General features: G+C 38.8%; 2 protein-coding genes across 2 annotated transcripts; one reads left to right on the forward strand and one right to left on the reverse strand.

Annotated features, from left to right (window-relative positions):
* Positions 1-3,355: 3,355 nt before the first annotated feature.
* Positions 3,356-19,480, reverse strand: znfx1 (zinc finger, NFX1-type containing 1). The gene is made up of 19 exons (XM_026306171.1): positions 19,323-19,480; positions 18,339-18,435; positions 17,315-18,228; positions 16,550-16,772; positions 16,057-16,409; positions 15,705-15,884; positions 14,906-15,012; positions 13,687-13,925; positions 13,396-13,527; positions 12,926-13,074; positions 12,498-12,641; positions 12,284-12,398; positions 10,853-11,085; positions 9,853-9,992; positions 9,182-9,314; positions 8,298-8,465; positions 6,664-6,774; positions 6,376-6,471; positions 3,356-6,138 (listed from the first exon to the last, which is right to left on the reverse strand). The coding sequence occupies exons 2-19, from the start codon at positions 18,382-18,384 to the stop codon at positions 3,688-3,690; spliced, it is 5,934 nt and encodes a 1,977-aa protein (XP_026161956.1). The 5' UTR covers positions 18,385-18,435; positions 19,323-19,480; the 3' UTR covers positions 3,356-3,687.
* A 1,816-nt stretch (positions 19,481-21,296) lies between these two features.
* tbc1d20 (TBC1 domain family, member 20) lies at positions 21,297-26,133 on the forward strand. The gene is made up of 8 exons (XM_026305959.1): positions 21,297-21,703; positions 21,918-22,103; positions 22,271-22,351; positions 22,665-22,851; positions 22,932-23,033; positions 23,295-23,436; positions 23,727-23,905; positions 24,102-26,133. Exons 1-8 carry the CDS (start codon positions 21,652-21,654, stop codon positions 24,364-24,366), a joined length of 1,194 nt encoding a protein of 397 aa, XP_026161744.1. The 5' UTR covers positions 21,297-21,651; the 3' UTR covers positions 24,367-26,133.
* The last annotated feature ends 306 nt before the right edge of the window (positions 26,134-26,439 follow it).

Genomic DNA, 26,439 nt, shown 5'->3' on the forward strand with positions numbered 1-26,439 from the left:
AAACTTCTATTTACATTTTCTTATCTTTTTACCCAATACCTTTGCTTTTTTATCTTGATTTTTACCTCTTTTCTTTCTTTGTATCTACCTCACTATCATATTCACTGGTCTAGTGAAGAGGAGGATCAGTCAAACTACCCCACTTACTTCATATCACATTGGGCCTATTCTTTCTCCATATCGTCACCATCATCATCATCTTATTCTCTCTCTGTCTCTCACTCTCTTTCTTCTTCTGTATATCAGCACTCTGGTGGACTAAAAGCAGAAGCCAATCAGACCAGCACATACTCTTCCCATCCACTCTGACTATTTCTGTCCTGATGTTATCATTGTCTCTCTCGTGTGTTCTGTCGAACGCGTCTGCGTTAGTATCTGCCTGTCTGTCGCTTTGTGCGGCTTTCTCTGTCTCTCCAGTTCAGCAGATAGAGATCAGTCAAATCCAGTGGGAAGCACACAGCATGTTAACAGAGCCCAAAAGCATCCGTGGGAAACGTAGCCCGGGATGAAAGGTCAACTGATGCTAAGTGAGTCTGTCACTGTCAACTAGAGGAAGGAAAGGGCTGGTGATCCACTCAGTCAAAAACTCACACTGGAAGTTGCTAAAAGAAATTTGGAGAAAATGAAGACCAGTGTGGCAGTTGAGCCTAAAAAAGGAGGAGGATGATATGGCTGACGTGTTAAATATATTTTTACTGCCAAAATTGGAAACTCCCTCCAGGAGATCCAGGAGAATACTCAAGACCTTTGCAGGCTATGACCTTCTGCATAAGCAAGAACAAATTAAAAATAAATGTGACTAAATACACTTGAAAATGCATGGGAATAGATTAGGATAGAATAAATTAGACTATCTCTATTGTGATTGTAATGCATACAGCAAAAATGTACCTTTTTGTCTAAAATTAGTCATAAAAAAGGAAACGACATCTCTTTTTCAAGATAATTAAATCTCAAAAAAGTGAGATTTGTGTAACAGTATAAAGTGTGTAAAACATGCATGCAGAAATATGTTGCTATTATTCTGTGCAGAAAAAAAATTAATAATAAAGAAAAGTTTATAAACAACTGAGGCACAGCCCTGTAAACAACCCCTCATTTATTATTTAACACAGAGACATGGTTCATCGCACACGAAGAGGCTTGAAGGTAACACATGATATTGAAAACTAATTTTTAGTAAGTTCGGTTTAGATCTTTTTCTAAAAGAGAGTTTGTGTACATTCCATCTACGACACTGCATCTTCCACTGTTTCCGTCTCATAGAGTATCCTGTGTTTTGCTGAAACTTAGGACCTCATGAAATGCCTCCAAGGGAAAACTAATGAGCAATTTTCTGATAATACAAACCCATTACCCTTGCAGTCAACATAATACATATGGTTCATTATGTGAATATAGACCCTGTTGCATTTTCTCACATGTGACGTAATACTGAGCTTTTTTTTTTTCTCTGACTACATTTTAAACATAAAAGGTGAAAATTGCACCATAAAATAAATTGTTTACATAGTAATTTGAATTTTACTTTTTTAATATCGCTCATCTTGCTTATATTTGTATACAATGTTGTCAGTAACTGTTATTACAAAGATTTCAGATTCTTTGATTTCTATCCAAGCCATTTTTATCTGCCTGCAGCCTTGGAGGTTCTTTGCTAACCCTAAAAATGGTTTGTAATTTTGAGGGATCGATATTTAAATTTAGTATGTTTAAAACTTCTGAACCGGGTACACAAATGCATTTGTGTATTACCTTATGTATAATGAACACATCAATATCAGTGTATTCATCTTTTTTGACACAGCCTTCGTTGATTTTTTTCCTTGTACTTTGATACTTTACAAAATGTCATTTACTTTTTCAGCATGCCAACTTTCAGCATGGCTACTAACAGATGAAATAGTAGGTGGGGTAATGTGATACAGATTGCATATTGCACATTGCATTGCAATTTTTTTTACATCGAGTTTCATTGTGTTTTGGTCCATATTCAAACTAATGTCTACTGAATGTTTGGGTTTAATTGTATAATTTAACTTTAATAACCCATCAGAGATCTTAGCTTTATTACATACAACCTCGAACAAGAAGTAACAACCTCTCAAATAAATAACTAGCTGCTCCATCATCATTGTTGTGGTTTGAACATATGGAAAATTTGTGGATGGTAACTTATAAGCAAATTTGCGTTTTAAGCAGTTTTACCATGCATTCGTTGCACTTATTTCCCTTCACAGATTTCTGCTTGGTGTCAGCTCCTTGTTTTTTCCACCCGCAAAATCGCATCCATTCTGCTAGAGACAGTAATCAAAGCACATATTGTACAGTGCAGAAGAGGTAGGGCCAACTTGGTAGTTTTTATTACAAACACACACTGGCTGAAACTCTGACTATAACATATTTTAAGGCTACCTGACATGATAGATGAGACGGTCCACCCTGTAGGATATTACCATTCTTCTGCAGTGTGTACTTTCACCTAGCTCTCTCTCAGCGTGGTGCTTGAATCCTATAAATACTGAAAGAGTGCCACCTTTTTAAAGTTTGTTCAGTTTTAACACTTATCTTGACAGCACATTTTTGTAGTTCATTTTTTCCCCTTGCAGACACCAGTGTTTGCATCAGAGCTGACTTTGCAAAAGGGACATCATCATCATGTTCATCGTGTAATAAAGTGATGCAAACAGTTACAAAATGCCAAAATGAAACTCAACAACTATGAGACCTGTACAGTAGTGAAGAGGAATTGTAGTTATTTTAGGGTTGTTTCTTTAACTAAATTTCCAATGTGCTCCTGTTAGAGATGCAAGTGAAACCACCATTGCTGATACCACGCACAGTGTGTCTGTGAGCAGTTGGATAAGGAATATATATTTGCTAAAGTACTGAGAAGGAAGTATTTTTTATACATTAGTTAATATTTTTGCAGAACGGGAACTCTAACAATATTATTATATTGGTTATTCCCTTATACTCGTTATATACATGTTTAACATTAGCTTTTTTGCCTTTGCATTTTTAATAGCAGCATAAACATGTAAATCTCTCGGCAGAGCTCGGCATATGAAAGCTCACACAAACATACCTGTACAGTGTAAACCCAACACACATTTTCAGAAAAAGGCTATTTGAAGGCAAATGTGTGAAATGAATAAACAGATTGTTCTTAGAGATCCAGTTGTTTAATTATGAGCAAGTTGAAAGCATGATAACAATCAAGTCATCTTTCTATATGTACTTTAACGGTAGATTACTGCCCTCTATTGTTAAGAACATGTTGTACGTTTTGCATAAACCACAACTTTGTGACTATTAAAAAGTCAGAGTTTGAAATTTTAAACTTTTTTTAAAAAAATCTGGAAGTAATTATATTGTGTGACATAATTTTAAAACAGAAAGTAGTAAAGTAGCTGTTTGTTGATACAGTATTGGTAATCTGCATTACAAAAAAAAAAAAAAAAGGTTTCAAAGTTCATCACACACACCAAGATTATGACCTCAAGCAAAGGGCTCTGTCCCATCCATCTCACACTATATAGATTATCTCATAGTAGTCTTTTGGAGATTCCACCTAGTCCTGAATTAATTAAAGTAAAACCATAACTTGTTGCCACTCACAGGTTTTGCAACCGACACATGGGACTGTAAAAGTAAATGTGATGACAGACTTTGCTATGATGGCTTTCACAACTGAAACTGATCAAAGTTTCCAAGGTTGTTGGCTTCAGACCACGCAGAGTGCTGTGCCCCATCCATCTCTGTGGCAACTTGGTTACCGCCGGCCAATCTGTGATTGCCCCCACCAATAATAGCATCACAATCAGGGCAGTTCCGACTCTCCATGGCCCCTCCACACTCTGTTATAACATAGACATGGCCATTAGGGCATTTGTGCCAGTGTCCAGGTCGCATGTTCATAGCTGAGACAATCATCTTCCTCTCATCCTCATCGATCCCCAAGCCACTAAGTGGAAGTTTGACATCTAGCTCCTTCATGGTTTCTTTCACTCTGTGTTGATCTTGCTCAGTGAACTGGCCAGACTTTTCCAGAACATTTCTTAGTTTTTCTACCTCTGATTGAATTTTGTCACTTTGCCCTCTTTTGTCTGCCATGTTGCAACGGACATTGAGTTGAGCCAAGAAGGTGAGTCTCTGTAGCTCTTGCTGCAAATCAAAGGCCTGTTGGTCTGTGAACTTTTGGTGGTTGCAAGTGAGGCACTGCACAAACACTTCAACATTCCTCCTAAAGCGGTAGCCATGTAAGAAACACATTTGTTTTTTTAACTTCAGTAGCTTTTCAACTCTTAGCAGGAAATGCATTTTGTTTTCCAGAACCCACAGATCATTTGATGTGAGATAGCGCTCCTTCAGTCTGTCATTCATTTCCATATACTCTTTGTGCTGAGTCATGTCACAGATGTCAAGGTTTTCCCTCCACTGTTTTTGAAGAGCTTTTCTCTGGTCTTCAAGGTCAGCCTGATGTCCATTTATCTTTTCTTTTACCATCTCTATCTCAGCCAGACTGCGATTAATTTGAGATCCATAGCGAAGATTCTTGCGGATTGGAGTTCGACACTTGGGACATTCCTTTAGTTTTATAGCCACCTGCTTTTCTTCATTTAGCTGCTGATTGTCATCCACACCCATGTACATATCCATGGCTGTGTATTCTACGATGTGTCCACAGTCCTCTAGCTGAATAAAAGAAGCCTCAGGGTCATCCTCAGTGCCAAAGAAAATTTCTGTGACCTCATCGGGATTGCAGATGCGACATTTGCTTGGGCATTTGTCTCCACAGAGACCTATGCATGGATGGCCACAAGTCAGGGTCTTTGGACAGGGCTCATTGCATGGTGGACGATCACATGGCTCATAGCAAAGCTTACTACACCTTTGGTGAGGGCACTGCCAGGTGCAAGGTTCCTTGCATGGAGTACAGGGCTGTCCGCATGGTTTCATACACTTACTGTGGGTGCAGCAATTCTCACAAGGTTTCTGACAAGGGGGGCAATTGCGAGTGCACGGCTCCCTACATTTGTGAGAGCATATCAGGAGACGTGTACACTCGTGAGAACATGGGACATGGAAGCGTCCCTGATGACATTTGCCACAGTTACCACGACAGGTATGGCCACATGCTAGCTGATGCTCACATGGGGTCCTACATCCAACCTGCTCAATCTGTGTTTTATAAAAGCAAGCATCTTGCTGACTGTGGCCACACCTTAGCTTTAAGGTGACCTTTACCTTGCAATTACTGGTACATGTTTTTCCGCAGACTGAATCACATGGATGTCCACAGCTGAGCGTTTTCTGGCAAGGCATTTGGCATACAAATGTACTTGGGTCCTGATGGCAAGGAACCATCTGTGTGTGCTCACACTGGGGAATGATCTTCTCAATCTTCTCTGGACATTTCTTTGGGCATTCTCTGTGACACACAAGTGTGCACCTGTGTTCTAGATGACATAAAACCTTCTGGCATGGCTTGCTACACTTGTACTTCTTGTGCTCAGGGTCATAGGGGTGACAGACTCTTGTGCACACATGGCCACAATCCAAACGAAACTTGCATGGCTGTGTACAGCCCCCCTCGGGAGCTTGTTTGAAGTCGTCGGCACGAGATGCTTTTACCTGTCGATCTGGATGATTCTGACAGCACAAGGTCAGCTCCTTTCCAATCTGGCCCTTCTCTCTCAAAGTGTGGAAGATGTTGCTCCACAGTTTGACTTGACTCAGCATTGTACTGTTGCCAATACAGTAGAGACCTTTCTTGGCACGAGACAAGGCTACACAGACACGATTGGAGATATTCAAAAAGCCAACTTTACCCTGCATGTTGCTGCGGACAAGAGACAACAAGACAATGTCATTCTCTTCTCCCTGGTACTTGTCCACTACATGCACTTTGACCCCCGTAAACTCGCTGGCAGGCATATGTTTGTGCAGACAGTGGAGCTGGCCAGTATAGGTTGTGAGAATGGTAATTTGCTCTGGTTTGTAATCCTGTAAGAGAAGATAGCGGCAAAGAGCAACTACAAACATCGCCTCATGTTGGTTCTGATGGCTCTTCCCATCTTTGATCTCTTCTTCCGGGTAGTTGTGCTCCACAAAGAATAAATCGGTTTTAAGGCCCTGTAAGACAGCAAATAATGAAAACAGATTCTATGTTACTCTTTGATATTTATCATATTACTTAGAATTCAGTATTCTTTATCTTATATTAATTGCCTGACTTTGAGTCACAACACATTTAGTCTCAGTCTAACAGACTATTGCAGATGATTTTTACCCATGCAGAAGAATAAACAGATATCCACTGCTAAGAAAAACAAGCAGGAGACACAGCAGGAGAGCAAATACAATATACACCTTGATGCTGTCATAGTCCAGCACAGAGGGGTGGTTTTCTAGTTCTGAGTAGATGTGTGGGGTCAGAAGACGGGCAATGTCTGGCCTCATACGATGCTAAAGAACAAAGAACAAAACAAACACAGAAAACCACATAAACATACGGAGGCTCCCAAACCTAAACCTATGTATTTTACTTATCTTTAACTGCATAATCTAAAAATGTCTACATTTTATAGATAAATAAAGATAGAAAGATAGATTTGGCAATTTCGGCAAAATTAAAATGAATGGATATAGAAAAAACACCTGGTAGTCGAGCCTGACAAAAGGAAGTCCCATGTTCACCAGCCGCTCAAACATGGACATCTCCAGGCTGAAGTTCTTAGCAAGGTCATATACTGTGGCACTGGGGCGCAGCTAAAGGAGAAATCACATGTTTATCATACACCCTAATTGGATTTGTTTCTATTTATTATTGTTAACACAAAAAAAATGTACAAACTGAGATCCTGGTCATTTTGTGCCTTAATAGCAGAAGTGTGCTTTAGTGAGCAATATGGCATTTTTTTTATAGGTTTTGTCAAACCTTTTTTTAATGTTTAGAGATGAGTTTGCATTTGTTTACCTGACACCAGAAATTGCAACTATTTATAGCTTTTACCCTTTTTCCATCCAGGGATAAAGTTTACTTGGAATATTTTCGGTACTACACTTCTAAAAAAAAAAAAAAAAAACCCTAGACTCTAAGCACATATGGGATGACTGTCATGGTCACTTGTTTAAGGTGCTCAGACAGTTTTATAAATTATAGCTAACATGTACACAGACACATTGAGAAGCAACTGCCTCAATAGTAGCAATCCTAGAAGGTATAAACAAAACTCTGCTTTTGGTTTGGTCCTACATTGACTTAATATAACTACAGGATGTATAATGCACTGTAACTTTCTTTTGCTGTCCTGTTAATTTTGTTTGTTTTTTTTTTTACTGATTTGCCTGTTTGTGTGTGCATGTGTCTGTGTGCAAATCAAATTTAGCTAGAGGACAGAGTGTGATTGTACATGTATGTGGGAGGGGTGTGGGGGAGGCAAGAAACATTCTAGTATAAATGTGAAGCATTGTGTTGTGTTCAATTCAACACAAAACCTGTGATTAATGAACAGCATAACAATGCCAAAGCTTATTTTACTTGGTACGTGTGATCCATCCACCTCCATTATATGCACAGATTCAAGTTTGGGTTCCATGAAAACAAAGCTCTGAACACTTTTTCTTTAAGTCAAAATTAATACTATCTAATGCCTTTAAACCCATAAAATACCTTTTTTTTTTTTAACTAATGTAATTGTTGAGTAGCTTAAATTGCACTTGATATATAAAAATAGCCATTGATTTCAAAGTCTGGGTACAATAAAAGTAAATTTCAAGTCGAACTCTATGTGAACTTCCTTGCCTAAACTTTTACTTTCAGTACTTCTGTAAGGAGGTCTGGTTTGTTTGTACATGCATAAATTTATGCATAAACAAACTAAAACAAGAAAATATTAGATCACACAGCAAGAAAACACCAGGATAGAATATTGAGATGTGTGAACTGTGTATAGTTGTGATACCATACCACAGATTTCTAAACAGGCTGTCTGGCCATATGTTCTTGGTAGGCCCTGACAAGTTGAAATAGTCCATGTCACTCATTCCTCCTATAACTCGGGTATGTTTTATATGTATTTTTTAACCCAACATTCTTTTCCGTCAAGACAACACACACACGCACCCACACAAAATCCCTCATGACAGGTTGTCTTTTAAATTTTCTTGTAGGCATCTCAATGAGGTCATCTTAGTCAAAGAATGTTGGCTTATTAAAATAGAGTTTAATGAATGCAGTCCTCCCAAGGGTTTAGGAAACTGTAATGGAAAACTTGCCTAATTTTTCTTACCTGCTGGTGGTCTCCTATAAGGATGAGGTGTTGGCAGGCCTGGCTCAGTGTGGTGATAGTATGAGCCTCAAGAACCTCGGCAGCCTCTTCTACAATCACCAGACTTGGACGCACTTCCTGCAGAGCTGTACGGAACTTCGCTGCTCCTGTTGTTGTCATGCCAATAACCTTTTGCACAGGATATATGTTAATTTACCCATAGTACTAGATTTTCACCTCTAATGTTTTTATGATTAATTGTATTACCACTTCAAGTTATATTTCAGCCTGTCCTTACAAATACAGTATTGCTAATTTGAACAGTCATTATCCTCAGTCTATATAATAGTGTTATTAGTCCATGGATGCTAATGTGAAAAGCCTTCAGTATTTTCTAGTCAAGAGTTATTCTAGAGGAATAAAGGTCCACTGGTTATGTGGCATGACTAGGTCATGTATTTAGAATGGCACTTTGCCAGTGCGTTCATAAATTGTAATTTACCAATAAAATGCCACTGACCTTTACTCTAATGGTAATGGAGTAAAAGCAGAAACATCAAAAATTTGTTTCTCAAAACCAACAACAAACAATCGCAACTTTCTGCATGTACCACTATACTCTATATAGTTCAACTGTTCAAGTGTAAACTGCAATATCTGAACCCCATACTGAGTTCAAAACTTATGTGAATCTGTTAACAATCCATAACTTCCTTCTCGATATCTAATAGTACATCAATGCATGAGCTCACATCAGAATTTGGGTATTTTTAATATTCTTTATTCATTTTTAATTTCTTTTAATTTATTATTTATAAGTTTTGCTGTTAGATCATTTGACTAAACCTAAATCTACTATAAAGCAATTTAAAATGATTCAATGAAATATTTCAAATGTTCTGTACCGTGGCTTTCTTAAGGAGACAGAGGCTCTCTTGTCGTTTTACATCAGCCAGTCTGTCCGCTGCACTCTGATAGGCCTGTTGAGATTCCAGGGCTCTGGTGCGAAGCTCCACCCTGTAGCGTGCCACCCACAACCTGCAGACATGATTAAATTAATAATAGCAAAACACAGTCAAAAAGTCAATTATATTAAAGCCTGAGCCTATTAATTTTCTCTACATCTGGAAGTCTAATCAGAGGTCAGAGGTAAAAAAAAATATATATAATGCCAATATTACTGTAAGTATAGACAACCAATTAGACATAAGACATATTTGCCTTGGAAGGAAACCTCCCTATTTGTTAGTTTAAATGTTTATTAAAACTATGTAAATATGACTCCTTACAGCAACATGGCTCTCTGAGGTAAGATGATCCACTGGGATACATTTTAGTGGTGATTACTTGACTTAATTATACGCACTGGGTATAGACTATTTCTACCAGACTGAGGTTGCTTGATGGATGAGAAGAGTGAAGGAGAAGTAAAAAATGAAAAAATATGAAGGCACAAGAGGGCAAAAATGTAAGAAAGGTACTAGGAGAGGTGATAGTATGGAAGAGTTGAAAAAGGAGATGCATACTGTAGTGAGTGAACAAGGGAAAGAGAAGCAAAACACAGGGACAGATGTACCGATAGAGTCGCCATCTGTCTGGGAGACTGAGGGTCCAAACATTGAGAATGTTATTTTCCTCCTCTTCAGTCATTGCCGAGCTCTTCTCTAACTCTTTTGCGATTTTCTTCTTCATCTTTTTCTTCTGCTCCTTTGGGATCTGTAGAGATCACTACAGGGTAAAACTCAAAACTTCAGATCCTCTGTTCATAGAGCATGCTAGTTATAAGCCGGAGTATAATGGGTGAACTAAGAGCAGCAGATGAGGAAGAAAAGTGGAGAAAAACGTCCGATGTTTAGCACATTTGTGACAGGGTATGCAAGCTACAAGCTTTTCAAAACAGCATTCCAAACATGTCATGAGTATTTACGACCAAGAGGCTTCTGTTGCTAAAGTAGCCCTTAAAGAAGGTCATCTGTTTCCTTTGTAGATTTAATTAAAGGGCCCCTTAGGAGTATGTGATCACTAGCAGTGCCATAGAGCAATGTTTTTTTTTTCCTTAATCAATGGCTGTTTGCACTGTGTGCGAGAAGGTGACATGACACACAGAATGGCCTCAGTCTATTCCACTGACTGACAGTTGGTGTCAATAACGTGCCAAGAGATGAAGTAGTGTGCCAATGATGGCGGGGAATATTGCAAACAAGTAAACATGTACTTAACGAATGAATGTTATAAATTATAAAGATCAGCTCTTCATACGTCTCGTTGTGAAAACGTGTTTTTTTAACACATTTCATAGCAAACCACCTAAGTGATGCTCTATGCTAAGAAACATCAAATGTAACTATAACTGTTTAAAACAGGATTATACAGGGTACTTATGTACACTGCAGCACCTGTGAAGATATATTGTTTTGGCAAGCCCTTAGATTCACTTTAAGAATGTGCATACATCTACACCAGTCCATTATTGTCGAAAATTAATGTGTGATGGAACAGAAATTGCAAAAATGTTAAACTCGTGAAATGTTAAACCTATTACAATCTCCACATGAAAAATTTCCTCTTAATTTTACCTCCCACTTTCCCTTTCTCTGCTCAGCCTGCATTTCATCTTGATTCAGGTTCATAGCCAGCATCATCTCTTCTATTGCTCTGATGTTGCAGTCTTCTTTCTTTCTGCGATTTCTACCACCTTTGGGACCCATGTTGTCTTCAATTATGCGGTCTGCCTGGATCAGATCTGCCTCCTCTGCTATTTCAATGAGGTCCTCTTCTTCCTGTCCTCTTGCTGTCTCTGCTGCTATATCTAACAGTACAGTAAGAATTTGCATAAGAATGATTTAATTCACCCAGTACAGTAAATATGCTTTTTTTATTATTATTTAAACCTTTTAATGTTACATGAAGCATATTAAAGACAAAGGTCCTCACAAACAGAAGGATAACAGAACTTAGTGAGGGGGCAGACAATATCAGTATACATTTAACATATGGTAGGCACTGTGCATTTCATGACAAATGGTAGGTCTTTATGGCTTATGTAGTCTTCTGTAGTTGAAATGGTCGAACTGATTTGAGTGTTAGATTATTTACTATTGCATAGCTACAAAATCCTGCTGCAGGAACATTTTAGACTTTTGAATTTCATGATTATTTTCGCTCTTTTCTGAGCTCTTAAATATTCATTCCTTCTGGCTTGGAGATTGCTGAAATTGTGCAGCAATGTGTGGCTAGTGTTCATACAAACTATTTTGGAATGGGAATGAAAATATGCCATTTTTACTCATCGGTAAAATGAGGCATTAAAATACAACACATAACTCCTAACCTGGGTACATTCCAGAAAACAGGCTAAAAAACAGAAAACAGGCTAAAAAAAAGAAGAGTTAACCCTGAAAAAACAGACTTTTATTGCCCTAAGTATTTACTTTAATCAACTCTAGTGGGCGCCTTACTATGACAGGTTACATCTGTTATTAAAATCCAATCTGCCACCATTTTGGAAGCAACAGCCTGTTTCACGTTTGGCCCTCCAAAGCTTAGCAAATGGCTCAAATTGATAGTATTGCAGTGCTGTATTTAATTTACACTACCTTACATTTTGTAGGGACTAAGTTCAGACCTTTTAGAACACATTCAATAATTTTCTTAACTACTCATATCACTAGACTTAATTTAAATTCATTACTTCTTTAATAATGTAATGAAATGACCTAGTCAGTCAATTACATTTTCACAGCATCCTCACACAGTGACTGTGAAACAACTTTACAAACGCAACACTTGATGTTCTGTTATTATTCCTGTACGAAAATGTGTTAGATTACAATGAAGATTAATTTTTGTTATTTGTTGTTTGCTAACATTATGGATAAATGTGCTGTTAATTGTTTCTAATCAGACCACTGCAGTTATTTTGAAGTGATATTTATACAGTATCAGTGAAAAGAAACCAATTATCAGATCCTCCTATATTGCTACAAAGGTGAACATGAAAAGTTTACCTTGATTTTCGTTCGCATCCTCTGTCTCCCTCTGCAGGAAGAAGGTGGAACCCAAACCCAGCCACTCCATCATCAGGCTTGACTTCTCATTCCAAATGTCAAAACCATCCTGTGTCTACAAATGTTTCATAAACATGAACTCACGAGTTTTCAATGTTTTCTGTTCTTCTTACCATATATATATTATATTTATTATTTATTCAGTAATACTCACAGGTGGTATATGCAGACTGTCCCAGTGCCCTTCTGAAATGAACTTCCTTAAGAAGCTTTCACGAAGGATGCCTTTTAGAGAACACTGCAGCTGCACAACCTGCTGCTGGATCTCTGCCTCCTCCTCATTGAGCTGCTTGTAAATCTGTAAAACAGGTGATGGAGAAATTACACAAGAATGTGTGATATACTGCAACTTGTAGAGCTGAGTACAGTGAAAAGCATATGATAGAACAAAAAGATAAGGTACAAAACACAATATTGATATGATAAACTTAAAACTTTTAATAAAAATTACAAAATCATTAGGAAGCATTTCATAATATACCTTTCATATACTGTATATGCAATACAAAAAAAGTGCAGAGCAACTTGAAACAAGTAAAGTTATAACACAGTCACAATATGGGTCAAGCAGCATGAACTCGCCTCATTATATGCAAGACGCAAGTGACCCGGAAGCGTACGTCTGAAGTGTTCTGAGTGGGTCAGCTCCCTGAGATTGAAACGCTTGAGGATCTCACTGTTGCTGCGGCCTCCTACTCTTACTATGCCACTTCGCAGAAATGTATGAATACCTTCAGATACAGAGGCAGAACAAATGCACAACACATCCCGTAAAACAGAAGTCTCAACTGTCTTCCATCACCTGTTCCGGGGAACAGAGCAGGAGTTTGCTAAGAAAAAAATATTCAATAAGATTTGAAATACATGTTGAATGTATTTGTGAATATTTCAGCTTCTAAACAAAAACACTTGTAATAAATTATTTGTATTGGGAAAATATGCATTCCTTTTTCTGACACAATACCTGACTGTGTTTTTAAAATCATTTTCCAAGTAACTCCCTCAACATATAAACTACATCTGGCATTATTAGAATTGGTGTCAATACTTACCCTCAAGAAACTGATCCAGAGCATGGTTGGTGTAACACACTACCAGCATTGGACCAATGTCATTTGCACCTTTCCTCAGACTCTGATTGGTCAACAGAGCCTGAGCAATCTTAAGGCCAACATATGTTTTTCCTAAGAAAGTGGAAGAAGCACAATAGTTTGATTTTAGGAGGAAATTTTAACCCTACAATTTTTTGTAATTTGTTATTTTGCAAATATGTAAAATACACTATATGTTTCATTTGAAAATTAATTAAGTCACTTGTCCAAAAATGTCTTTAAATGTCTTGCCAGTGCCAGGAGGTCCCTGAATGATAGCCAGCTCCTTTGTGATGGCCAGCTGGAAGGCTTTCATCTGAGACTCATCCAGTCCCAGCTCCTCCATTCTTGGCCACTCCTCTGCATTCAGGCAGTGAAACTGCTGTGCTCTCTGCTTATATTCAGGCTCAGCAATGGACGACAGGCTATATAAATCACATCTTTGCAGGTAAGCTGGAGGGTGCACATCTGTGCTGCATTCTACAATGTATCTAGAAGCATTAAGAACAGGGTGACATTTTTAGTTTGTATTACCTGTTTACAATGGGAATGTAGATATTAACACATTATTGCTAATATGTTATTTCATCAAAAGAAGCTTTCCTTAATAGAGCGCTATCAAATGCTCACAGTAAAACCCAATGCAATAAACATAAAATGATGAGTCTGAAATTTTTGCAGAGTGGCATTTACTTGATAATGATAATATAGTGCAACATTAGCAAATGTAGTGGAGAGTCACTATATTGCTGGAGTCATTTAATAAAGTTAATTACACAGCAATAACTATCTAAAGTTCCCTAATACATTTTAAAGTTAGTCATCATTGCCTACTGGTCATACTAGACCAAGTAAGGCTTTAGTGGCAAACCCTTTGCCTGTACTGACGTGAACAAGGGTGAATTTTATTGCCCATAGATTTAAGGTTTCAATTGAAAAAGTAAAGTGACAGATGGACAAAGAACCGTGTGTGTGTGTGTATACATGTATACATGCATACATATACACACACACACACACACACACACACACACACATATATATGTGCAAATAATATATATTATTGTACACACACACACACATATGTGCAGTTTTGAAAGAAACATGCTTTAATAAATGATGTTTCATTTAGTAAGTCGCAAGAGAAAGGTCTGAAGAGACAGCTGGCCAACAAAATGCCTCATATAATCATTTCTTTGTGGTATCTGTGAAGGGCATGGGACTGTAGACAATAACAGCGCCTTTGAACTCATCCATGCGTGGTAGCTTTTTGGGAATACCATGGCGATTTAATTAACTCAAGCCAGTTAAGAGTGTGATTGTTGACCTTGCTTTGTATTATTTCTCCACCCTGCTGTCCTTTGAAAATTTGAACTTGTTTCAAAAGTGCGGTGGGATTATGTCTTATCTATGACCTTGACAGCAAAATCTGGAACTTTCTCACAGCACACAATCACATACAAACACATACCTCTGAAAGGGCAGGTCGTCCTCACTCTGATCCTGTAGGCCCTCAAGGACATACCGATAGGCCTCAAAGTAGGCTGTGGTCTCAACCATCAGAAACACCTGATCCTTCTGTGGGAGAAAGTCAATTTAGTTCTGGTTTCTTGTCTTGTTTGTGTAGTTTGTTTTGTGGTGTTCTATCGCTGTGCATACTGTATGTTTCAATGAAATCAAATGACTGCAGATGACAATGAGCTTTAGTCTAACACTGTTACAACACAAATGGTAATGGTTGCATTTAATAAAACTGGTTCCTTACAAATAAAATACTTAAAAAATAACCAATCTTTCAGCATCCTTACATGTAAAACCAGGAAACTAACACAGCAACCATGCAGGAATTCACAGGACTGAATCCATATACCCTCTGTCCATTTTTAAATACACCTACCAAATCTAATGCAACTTAAAACAACTAGCCTAGAGTGATTCCTATATTCATTAAGGTTAAAATATTCAGTTTTGTCCAAGCTTTAGAGAAGTGTTATTACTGTAGTTATTTTTGAACAAGTTTATGGTGATTTTTGACATGAGAAGAGTTAACTTATATGTATATTCATATTTTGTCCATTCCATTCCTTTTAGGGAGAGCAGACTAAACAATAGAAGCCTCTCAGTACAGTATTTTGTCTATATGTACCTAATAAACTGCATACCTAAGGTACATTACAGCTATTGTAGATTAAGTAGCTGAAATCAGATGCTTAATAACTGCATGTGTTATGTCCTTATAAAGATCTGTTGCATGAAATGTACTTTCCCACCTGAACTTGGGCCAATTTGAATCTGCTTTCTTCAGTAAAAGTAATCTGGACCTGCCCCTTCTGCAGCTCTGTGGGATCCCGATCTGACACTGTAGCAAACAGGAAGCTCTCAAAATTATCAGAGGATAGGCAAACCAGAGAACCATAGAGCAGCCTCTTGGAGTTCTGCCAGCGCACAAACTGGAGAGAGGGTAGAGGAAGTATTATTGATGTAGATGTTAATGGACGTCTTTATATTTGCCATCTAAATAGCAGATATCCAGTGTATGCTGTAACATGTCTGTGTCACAGATTGCATAGTCAAATGTCATTTCAGAAATAAACAAGCCTCTTAAATGATACTTGGGCTAACCTTAAGTGGCTGAACGTTAAACTTGACTATGTAGGCAAGACCAGTATGTGTGCACTTGGGCATCAGTAGTCGTGTGTCAAAATATATTCGGATATCATCAAAGCGCTTTGTCCTCAGTGGCTTATCACTCTTTCCCATGCCCATCTGGTTCCAAAGCAACTCCTGGATTCCCTCGCGGAGGGGTCGCACAAAGTCCTCTCTCAGCAAACGGAAATGTGTGTCAAGGTAGAGATGGGTGCTTGTATAGCGCTGAGAGGTAAGGTTGGGTCTAAGGAAGGGCCTGTGGTCCTGTCGGAACTCCTCAGGAGTTGGGTAGATGGGTATGTCCCTAAAATCTTCATACTCTTCTTCACCTGGGTCAGAAACAGCCAGAGTTTATGTTTCTTACATATCTCTAAAATTTCCCAAAGATTTCCTGGCAAATTATGCTGTGTTGGCTTGACAGCAGTGTATCAAAATGTTTTAAAATATATACTATGGTGTGTATTATTACCTTCAGTGGGTAAGAGGGCATAGGTGTCCCTGTCTGATCGCAGGGTACCTTCTCTGGATCTCTCCTGGAAGTGCTGGACCAGGGTCTGGAGATTCTCACATGAATCCTCAATCTGTGGCTGGATGTTCACTCCTGATGCCCTCAGGGTGTTGATGGAGGCTTGGAGTAGCGTCAGAACCAGATGTACTGACTGGACTGAGCTCTTAGGATAGCTATTGAGCACCTAATAAGCATAAATCATCAGTATCTTATCACAGTTTTAGAAAAATGCAAAGTTTTCTGTAAGATTTAACCGTGTTGTTTATAACATGTGAGAAATTTCTGCATTTGTGCTTTTGTCATTTGAAAGTGTGGGCTTAGCTAGAAAGAGTCAATGTTTGTGATCTATAAATATGTAATAAATAATAACCAAACATTGGCTGTTGCTTATTTGGTTGTGTAGATCTGTTTCCCAAGGCTTTTGAGGAAATTTTTCCCATAGTTATTTGTAGATTTTGTTTAACTTCATTTGAAGTTACAGCGTGAAAATGATTGAATATACTTCAATTACAGAACATACATATTTACATATTTAATTGCACAGAACTTTTCACTTGCTTAAAAAACAGAGTTCTGTTTTTGCTATTTATCACTATCAAAGGCTACTCATATGAGTTTGCTTATTTTAGTTCAGACAGTGTCACTGTGTCCTTTTATGTATTAGATCATGTACTGTTTAGCTGAATTTACTAAAGGACTGTCCCATTGCTTCCTTTCTGTATTTACCTTTGAGATAATAGCCAGGATGTTTTCCAGTTGCTGTGGATACTGTGCCCTGCGGGCAGGGTTGGACTCTGTCACCATACCCACTAGATAATGGGGGAGGATTGTGCGAAAAAAACTTGAATCTTTCACAATTCCAGCCAGGTATTGCACAGTGGCTATCTCTGTCCGTGATTTTAAGGCTTTACAAATCACCAGACAGAGGAGTTTGACAAGGTCCTGCCTCATTTTTCCCTCATTCAGGACATCACGTAGGGCAGGGTTAGATGCCAGTGTGATGGCCACTACAGATGGGTCTTTTCCAGAGAGTTCTTCCAGTGTTTTATAGCCTAGACCACGGCCCTGTGGTGCCATGACTCTGCCTGTGGAATTTGATTCCCATCCACTACGCTCTTGTCCGTCTCCCTCAATCCCTCTTCTCTCACCCCCTCTAGCTCCCTTTGTACCCACACCATGACCTTCTGTCCTTACACCCATTTCTCTAATCCCACTCCTTGCTCTTTGTCTTTCAACTGCATTTGACTCTCCATTTTGTCGTAATCCACCTATCTGTCTGTCTGCACCTTCCCCTCCAGTTCCGCCGCCCCCTCTCGCTCCTCCTCTTGGTCTGCCTCCTCTTCTCACATCTCTTCCATCCCCTTTCCTTCTGTCTACTGCTGCTACTGCGCCTCCTACTGCTGCTGCTGCTGCTGCTGCTGCTGCTGCTCCTCCTCTTCCTCCAACTCTTCCACCTCTTCCTCCTCCTCCTCCTCCTCCTCTGCCTCTCCCATGCATCACTCCACTTCCTCCTCCATCTGTTTCATTCTTTCCTTGTTCTCTTCTCCTGTCCTCTTGTTCTTTTTCCTTGCCTCCGTTGGCCCCTCTTTGTTTTCTCCTTCTGTCTCTGTGGGCATTGTCATTTTGGCCAGTATCAGAATCTGGGGAGAAAACATTCATACAATGAGACCCTGAACAGTAATACCTTGGTTGCTAGCTATATGCAAAGGTTTAGTCTATACTTTATTGCAGTCTTATGCTGTATTATTACCATTATTAGGTTTTCTTCTCCCTGTTGTTAAAGTCAGTCTTTCCATGGTCTCGCATGTGGCAGTTGTTGAGATTTGGATTAGTAACACAGATTAATTCTGGGGGGGCAAGAAATTAGAGTCACAATGAAAGCAACAGATTTCAGCACAGTCAATCAAGAGTCTGAAAACGTGTCTGCATAAGCCTGTAAACAGAAAACATAACAGCTGCGAGTAATGTCTCACTACTGAGAAGTGGCTATTATCCATTCCTACTCATGGTCACCCCCCTCATTACTCCCATCATTATCAGTATGATTTGCAAGGTCACAGTAGCATTGGAGTCAGATAAGAAGGAATGATCTCACTGCTTCTTAGAAAATCAAAGCAGCTATTTGTCTTGCCTGTCTCTTTATTCTCAAGACTAAACTGTGATGTGCAGTACGTACTATATGAGTGCATGTGCCAGTAGGAGCACACTTAAACTATTCTTACTGTCATAGTAGACTAATGTGTGACATTTTGAATTTGAGTGCACATGGCATTCCAAGCATGAGCCTGTGTTTTGCTTGCAATTGCAATGATTTAGCCTAAATGAAGAGTGAGCCCCCTAACGGGCACACACAGGATCTACATGGGAGTGTAGGTTTCTTTTCATCAGAAATCTCAAGATCTTTAAAACCAAGACATGTCTTGTCATGAATCAACTGAAATATCCAAAGGCTTAACAATAGACTTGCCCAACTAGTTAAAAGGCTTAAAAATGACTTACCCAACTAACAAGGAAATGCCCAGTGACTTTTATCTGCTCGTGTTCTTATATCCAAACTCCACTATAATTCTATACATTTCTTATAGTTAATCATATTTAATTATTAGTCGAAAGCTTTATCTTTCTGTATTCGCTATTCTTAATATTATCTTCTTATTCATATTTAATAATAATTTGGACAGGTATCAAATGACTGAGCTTAAAAGTAACATAAAAGTTGAAAGAAAGAACATACCTTCCCCCCCGAAATCCACCTCCCTGTAATATCAAAGAAAAGAAGTAGGCTTGTTTGCTGTTACGTCGGTACAATCTGTCTAAACCTCCGAGCTGTTTGGATGCTCTGACTGCTCAGTTCAGGAAACAGCTTCTTAAATGCTCCGTCATTTTCGTTTTCGTTTCTTCTGAACAGGCACAAGCAGATTACAGTATGTGTGAGACAGGTTGCTGGATTTCCGGTGTTGTTATGAAGGAAGGCCTATCGCTGAGAAGCAGGTACTGAGGTATTTTAGTTAGAATATGAAAATATGAATGCCCAAAATGTCTCCATTACAATAAAAAAAAGCCCTCATTCATATTATTTTAGTGGGTCAAATTAAAAAGTGGAAGTATTATGTTGCTAAAACCGGGGAATGTGCGAAACTATAAATTATTTTTTTAACGTTTCGTTTGAGTGTTTTTAATTTAGCGTTAACGTTATTCTGCTTTTTTGTTCTTAGTTCATTCATTCAGCATGACTGTTTACTTCTAACTGTTCTTCTAATCGCTGTAACAAGTGAATTTCCCTGCTGTGGGATAAATAATGAAGTCTATCTGAAAGCGGATCCTCTGCTCAGTCCTTTAGGTAGGCTGAGTGACTTGTCTTTAATTAGGTCACTGTCGAGTTGTTGTTCTTTGTTTTAGTGGTGGACTACAAACCAACTCTAAGGTGCATTGCTGCCACCTACTGTATCGGAGTGTGTAATACTATCACCCTACTGGGTTCTTATATTTCGATGTTTCTTTTAGAAATTCATATATAGCACTTTGTGTTTGTAATTGATCATCTCCTATTTCTAATATTCATTTCCTTTCCCATTTCTTTAGCCTGTCTCTGTCAGTTTCGATTTTCCCGCAGCTCAACATTGTGTTCTAAAGTTTCCTTACGTTTACAAGAGATGCTACTGTCTGATCTTGACGTTCCAAGTATAGTTTATCATCAAGTTCTGTATGTCCAAATTTTAGTGTAGAAAAAAAAAATCCTCCTCCATATATTTACTTCTGCTGTTGTTTTTCATACTAACTGATTTTTGAATTTTATTATATTCTCTGCCATTATTACAATACAGGCACTATAATTAGGCTAAACAAAGAGAAGAAGCTCTGACGGACCACCTGAATATGTCGGTAGTCCAAAAATGTACAATTAATAACCAGTACTCCACTGAACCTGTCATAATTAGGCTACAATTCAAGAAGTTAGGTTACTTGTCATTTACCCTGATTAACAGTTGTACACTTTGCCTTTAATGTGACCAGTGGAAGTGCATGTGAAATCTATCATAAAGATTAACTGCAAACACTTATCCACAGTGCACATCTATTAATGCAATCAGTTTATCTACTGTTTCATCTAGGCCACTACATAGGCTATTGCCCTTGTCACTGACTTAACTGAACCTAATCAGCCGTTTGTTATAGCCTCAACAACTACAATAATATACACATTTATCAAACCTCTGACAGCAGTATGAACAGCAGTCTTCATAAACAACAGCAAGACAATAGACCTGACAGTAATAATGACTAGGCTACCACATAAAATATCATAAAAATAATTGTTACAAGCCCTGTGATGGACTGGTGACCTGTCCAGGCTGTACCCCTGCCTTTCACCCAAAGAGAGCTGGGATAGGCTCCAGCAGATCCCTGTGAATCTAAATAGGAATAAGTGGGTATAGATGATAGATGCATAAATGTTTACTTATGGTAAAAGGTCTGAGTATAGATCTGCAAACTAAAGACATTTGTTTTATTTATTTTAAATTTATTTATTCTAAATTTTATTTATTTTTTATTATTAATATTCAGTTTCAATAGAGCTGTTTTATTTGTCCCTCAATTTAAATGGTTGAGTCTGCAAATAATAATCCTTTTTTCTTTTTTTTTTTAAATCAGTGAGGAAGGTTATCCTCCTTCTCCTTCTCCTCCTTGTCACCTCCCATCACCGTGACGTCACAGGTCGGCCTGAGCAGGAAGTGTGGTTAAAGCTGATGTATCCTATTGGTCTCTTCAGGCAATGTAAATATGTAAACACGCTCCGATTAAACGCTGTTTTGTCAGTAGTCGGAACAACGATGGCTGAATTAGTGCGAACAGCGGTTTCACAACCAGGGCAGCATAGTGTCAGCTTGATAACCAGCTAACCAACCACAGGGCCGTGTTTGTATGAGGTTTGCTAATTGGACGGCTAAGCTAACGTTAGCTTCTAGTTGGCAGCCACGAAGAGCTAAATCGAGGTTAGCCGAACAAAGGAGGATGGCGAGTAATGTTATCTAACAAGGACACGTCAAGAGGCGGAGACAACAATGAAGAAATCAATAAGCGTTGGTGCCTCGTCACCTGTGAATGGAAGACAAGGTAACGTTAACGGTAAACCTGTCGTGTCTTCAGTCTGTCATACAGGGTGTTCCTGATATTTAAACAATAAAGCCAGTCTACTGATCGTTTTTAATCTAAGAAAACATGTCTGTGTCTAATAGCATTAGCTTACCACAGTCATTCGCTGCATGTAAAGTGTAAAAGCCAGCCCAGGCTGGCTGGCTGGGTAAAACTGGGTGTTCGTGTGTCTCAGACTGGGACAGCAAACGAAGGAGGAAAACTGCGGAGATCTCCCAGGCCCTGAGCGTGAGTCCAGTGGATGTGGCAGCTCTGAGGAGAATGGCGATCAGTGAGGGAGGACTGCTGACTGATGAGATACGCTGTCAAGTCTGGCCTCGGCTTCTCAACGTCCCCCCTCAGGTGCTGGATCAGGAACCAGGTAATGTCTTAGCTACACATGCATACTCATATGTAACATATACTACATGCCATCCAACATACCTAACTTTACCTCACTGTAAACCAAGAACGGACACAAAATCATAACCGGTGAAAATGCTCCCTTGACTAGTTTTGGTAACACTGACTGTGACATGTCTTCCTCAGAAACAGTAGACCGGGAGAATAACAAGGACTACAACCAGGTGCTTCTGGATGTCCAGCGGTCACTGCGGAGGTTCCCACCTGGTGAGTAGAGCTCTGTTGTGTAGAACACTAATATATATCTAAAGAACATGTATACTGTATTACCACTTATTACTTTAATTTTGGATCTGGTTCCAAGTTGGTAAAATAGCTAAAATCAGTAAGCTGGCATTTTTGATAACTTTAGGAGGATGTGGATTCAGAATTGATAAAATGCTATTGAATGCTATTGGAGCTTTAGTTATGAAAATTTGTTATTGGGTGTATTCATATTTACTGGGTTGCTAGTGCAGACGTACAGAAAGCATTATTAAGTGAATAAGCGTATATATTGTAATGTATTGTGGGTTTACAGGTATGCCAGACGAGCAGAGGGAGGGTCTTCAAGAAGAGCTCATTGACATCATACTTCGGGTTCTGAAACGTAATCCCCAGCTGCACTACTACCAAGGATACCATGACATTGTTGTCACCTTCTTATTGGTTCTGGGAGAGCGGCTCGCAACTGCTCTTGTAGAAAAGCTGTCCACACATCACCTCAGGTAGTTATAGCAAACTCAACTTGTTACTATCTCATGGTCAATTGGGCACACTAAAAGCACTGTTTCACCTTCTTTCTAAGGGACTTCATGGATCCCACCATGGACAACACGAAACATATTCTTAATTATTTGATGCCCATCATTGAGAAGGTCAACCCTGAGGTGCACGACTTCATGCAACAGTAAGACAGTCTGTTACAATGCTATTTTAATAACAACAGGCCAAATAAAATGATTTTCTCTCCCATGATAAGTTAGGTGTAAGTGAAACTTGGCAAAATAAAAATCCACTAAAGCTTTATCATGTAGTATGAACATGACATTTCTTTTATATAGCTTATCAGCATTTCCTGTTACGTGCTGACGTGGGCAAAAAAAAAAAAAAACACTTTTGTGTGCTGTTTGCTGTTGTAAGAGGATCTCTCTTCTGTGTCGATTTGTAGAGCTGAGGTGGGCACCGTCTTCGCTCTCAGTTGGCTGATCACCTGGTTTGGGCACGTCTTGTCAGACTTCCGCCATGTTGTGCGGTTGTATGACTTCTTTTTGGCCTGCCATCCATTGATGCCCATCTACTTTGCTGCTGTGGTGAGTTCCCTTATATAATCATCCTTCAATACTTATCTTTTCTATAACTGTCTATTTATATGAGGCTCTGCCATACCTTGGAGAAATGGATATACCATATTGAATCTTATACAATACATGGCTAACTGTCCCAGTATAAAAAGATCACAATAGTTTTGAAAAACCACAGCATACTGTACAATTGGCTAAGGTGCTCTTCTCAGGCATGTCAGCCCTGATTCTTTTTTTTTTTCCTTATTTTGGCTCTTTGACAAATGTGCTAATGTGTTTTATATGTACTGTTGTTGCAGATCGTACTGTACAGAGAGGAAGAGGTGTTGGAGTGCGAATGTGATATGGCGATGGTTCATCACCTGTTGTCACAAATTCCCCAGGACTTGCCATATGAGACCCTCATCAGCCGAGCCGGAGACCTCTTTGTCCAGTTTCCTCCTTCTGAACTGGCTAAAGAGGCTGCCTCACATGAAAGGTAGTGAACTCCTTAAATTTACCACGTTACCTTTACACAACAATTCTTATCTTCTTTTTATTTCTCTGCTTGTGCATTCGCACACTATAAGTATCTCAGTTTTTTCTGCTTCTGAACAGTTACTCACTGTTCTTTCATTAACCCTTCATTTTCTGTCTCTTTTGGTGTTTCTGTATCTTTCCTTTTATCTCCAAAGCATGGCAACCTCTACCTTCAAAGATTTTGAACTTGCATCCACTCAACAGCGGCCGGACTCTGTTCTACGCCGCAGACGCCGACAAAAACAGTCTGCACTGGAGGGCTCAGCAGCAAACTCAGTAGTAGCAGTGGCTCAGCCTTCAGCAGCTCGGCGGTTTGTTCGACTGGCCGTCATGGGTTTGACAGTGGCTTTAGGAGCCGCAGCTCTCGCAGTTGTGAACACAGCCTTGGAGTGGGCCCCCAAACTGGACTTATTCCCTTGAACTGCTCCTCCTTTACTCCTACACAGCAACCTATCTGTCCTTGACTGAATTTAGCTGTTGGGTTGGTTTCGAAAACCCCTTTAATTAAAACACAGACCCTGCAGTCAGGAACACTGTCTGGTCTTTAGGATGTGTGTAAACATCCTGCTGTATATAGAAAGGCCCCAGCTGAGGGGCATACACCAGTATAACATCTACAGCTACTGGTGTTTTGAAATGAAGAATCCATCCTGTTATGAAGAGACTGTATTTCTAAGAACTATTACTGATAATGTCGTTATAAAGTTTTATTTATATTTGGTATAACAATAATCTAATATTGAGTTATGCTCACAGAGATTGCTGAAAGCTTGGTGGACTCACTACACTTGAATCTGCTGCCAATTAAGAGAGCTGACGTGAATGTACAGTGAGAGTGTGTCTGTGTGTGTGTGTATGTAGTGTGTGGTCACAATCTGTTTGCTATCTGACACCCGGACTGAGACCAAATAGACAATTAGAATCCTCTCTTTGTATAATTTACTGTTTCTTAATATATACAGGTAGGTATGTGTGAAGCTGTATAGAGAAGTGGTCATGTCACACACTTTTGAAGGTCACCATTTTATAGTGGTTTTATTTATTTTTATCCACTCCTATCTTTAAATAAGACTGGCTTTTAAGTCAGAAAATAATTATTTCTCAGAATTCTTTACATTTAACAAAACATTTTGTTTGGGATTTTTGATGGGATCAAAATGGTCCTTGTGTAATCAAACTAAATGGATGATGGCCTGCTTGAGATTTCATTTTGTATGTCAAAACAGCTTTCACAGTCCAAAAGGCAAATATCATTTGAAAACAGTTTTAGAACTTTCTGGTCACTCCATTGTTTGATTGCACAACCTTAAAAATGTGTCTGTTTCATGACCACAACTGACTTGGGTATGTTTTCTGTGCCATGTCTTTTTGGAGTGGATGATTAAAATTCTTCACATAGTTTAGTAAGTCATTCACTTAATGCCTCAAACATCAATGGGGGACTGTGCTCACACTAACTGCATTAGTTGAGCAAAAATCACAGACGTTTGTTGGGTTGGCATTTTTGCTCGCTCCTGCTGGGGGTTGCTCAGTAAAAGTGCTCAAGCCTTCAAATTAATGGTGCCCAACGTTTTTTAACATTACCTTAGCTTTATTTAAACCCATGCCATTTAGTAAATTAGGAGAATGGGCAGAATTAATATTTCCAATGCGAATCAGTCCTCTTCGATCACAGTCATGGCAACTGCATAGGTTTCAACAGTATGCCGCTCATCGGAATACCCAAGTCTTAACAGAAAGTACATGGTGGATAGTTTAATTCTAAAATGGTCAATTTTGAGTGTGCGACATCTTTAACAGAAATCTTCAGAATTGTTGGTCACCATAATATTTTGCATAAGTCACTAAAGTAACATGTTGAGAAAAGGTGTTTTTGCTACTGTATATTTTGAACTGACTACCTGGGCATCCCAATTCCAATATGGTTGATCATTTCATTGCCCTTGAAGCGAACCACTGATTTGGCTGGTAAGAGATCTACAGAAGGTGGCCTGGATGTTCTGAGGTGCCTGACAGTATAGTTACTTAGCAGTATTGTCATGCACCATGTATCTGCACTCAGTGGTTTTCATTTATTGTCTTTGCACTAAATGATTTATCTGCCTTTTATGTTTATTTTGTTATCAATAAACTGTCATACTAATGTGGAGTTGTTCAAGAGAATGCTAATAAAGTACTGTTAAAATGTTCAGTATATTGGTTTGGATACTTATACGTCAATGTGCACACTAATTTACATTTACATAATGGGAGGTACATGTTTGCTGATATCCTTCACAGATCTTTTAAGATCTAGGATACTCTGATTGGAATAATATCTGCCCTATATACTTCTTTCACAAACCTTTATTTGCTTTGTAATGGAATTTACTCATTATCATCTAAAATCATATAAATCAAGTATATATTTTTTCTTTTGTGGAAAAAAATGTAGATGATCCAATCCTAGCTTGTACACTGGAGGTTTCAGATTTCTACATCATGCTTGTTCCA

Source organism: Mastacembelus armatus, chromosome 5 (genome assembly GCF_900324485.2).
Source record: "Mastacembelus armatus chromosome 5, fMasArm1.2, whole genome shotgun sequence".
In the NCBI taxonomy this organism is placed as follows: Eukaryota; Metazoa; Chordata; class Actinopteri; order Synbranchiformes; family Mastacembelidae; genus Mastacembelus; species Mastacembelus armatus.

Coding starts and splice junctions, on each gene's coding strand:
- znfx1 (XM_026306171.1), bottom strand. CDS start 18,384: ATGGAAAGACTGACTTTAACAACAGGGAGAAGAAAACCTAATAATG. Junction 16,410..16,549: donor TGCCCTCTTACCCACTGAAG/GTAATAATACAC, acceptor TTTCTGACCCAG/GTGAAGAAGAGTATGAAGAT. Junction 6,139..6,375: donor TGGACTATGACAGCATCAAG/GTGTATATTGTA, acceptor GCTGTCTTACAG/GGCCTTAAAACCGATTTATT.
- tbc1d20 (XM_026305959.1), top strand. CDS start 21,652: ATGAAGAAATCAATAAGCGTTGGTGCCTCGTCACCTGTGAATGGAAGA. Junction 23,034..23,294: donor GTGCACGACTTCATGCAACA/GTAAGACAGTCT, acceptor GTCGATTTGTAG/AGCTGAGGTGGGCACCGTCT. Junction 23,437..23,726: donor CCATCTACTTTGCTGCTGTG/GTGAGTTCCCTT, acceptor CTGTTGTTGCAG/ATCGTACTGTACAGAGAGGA.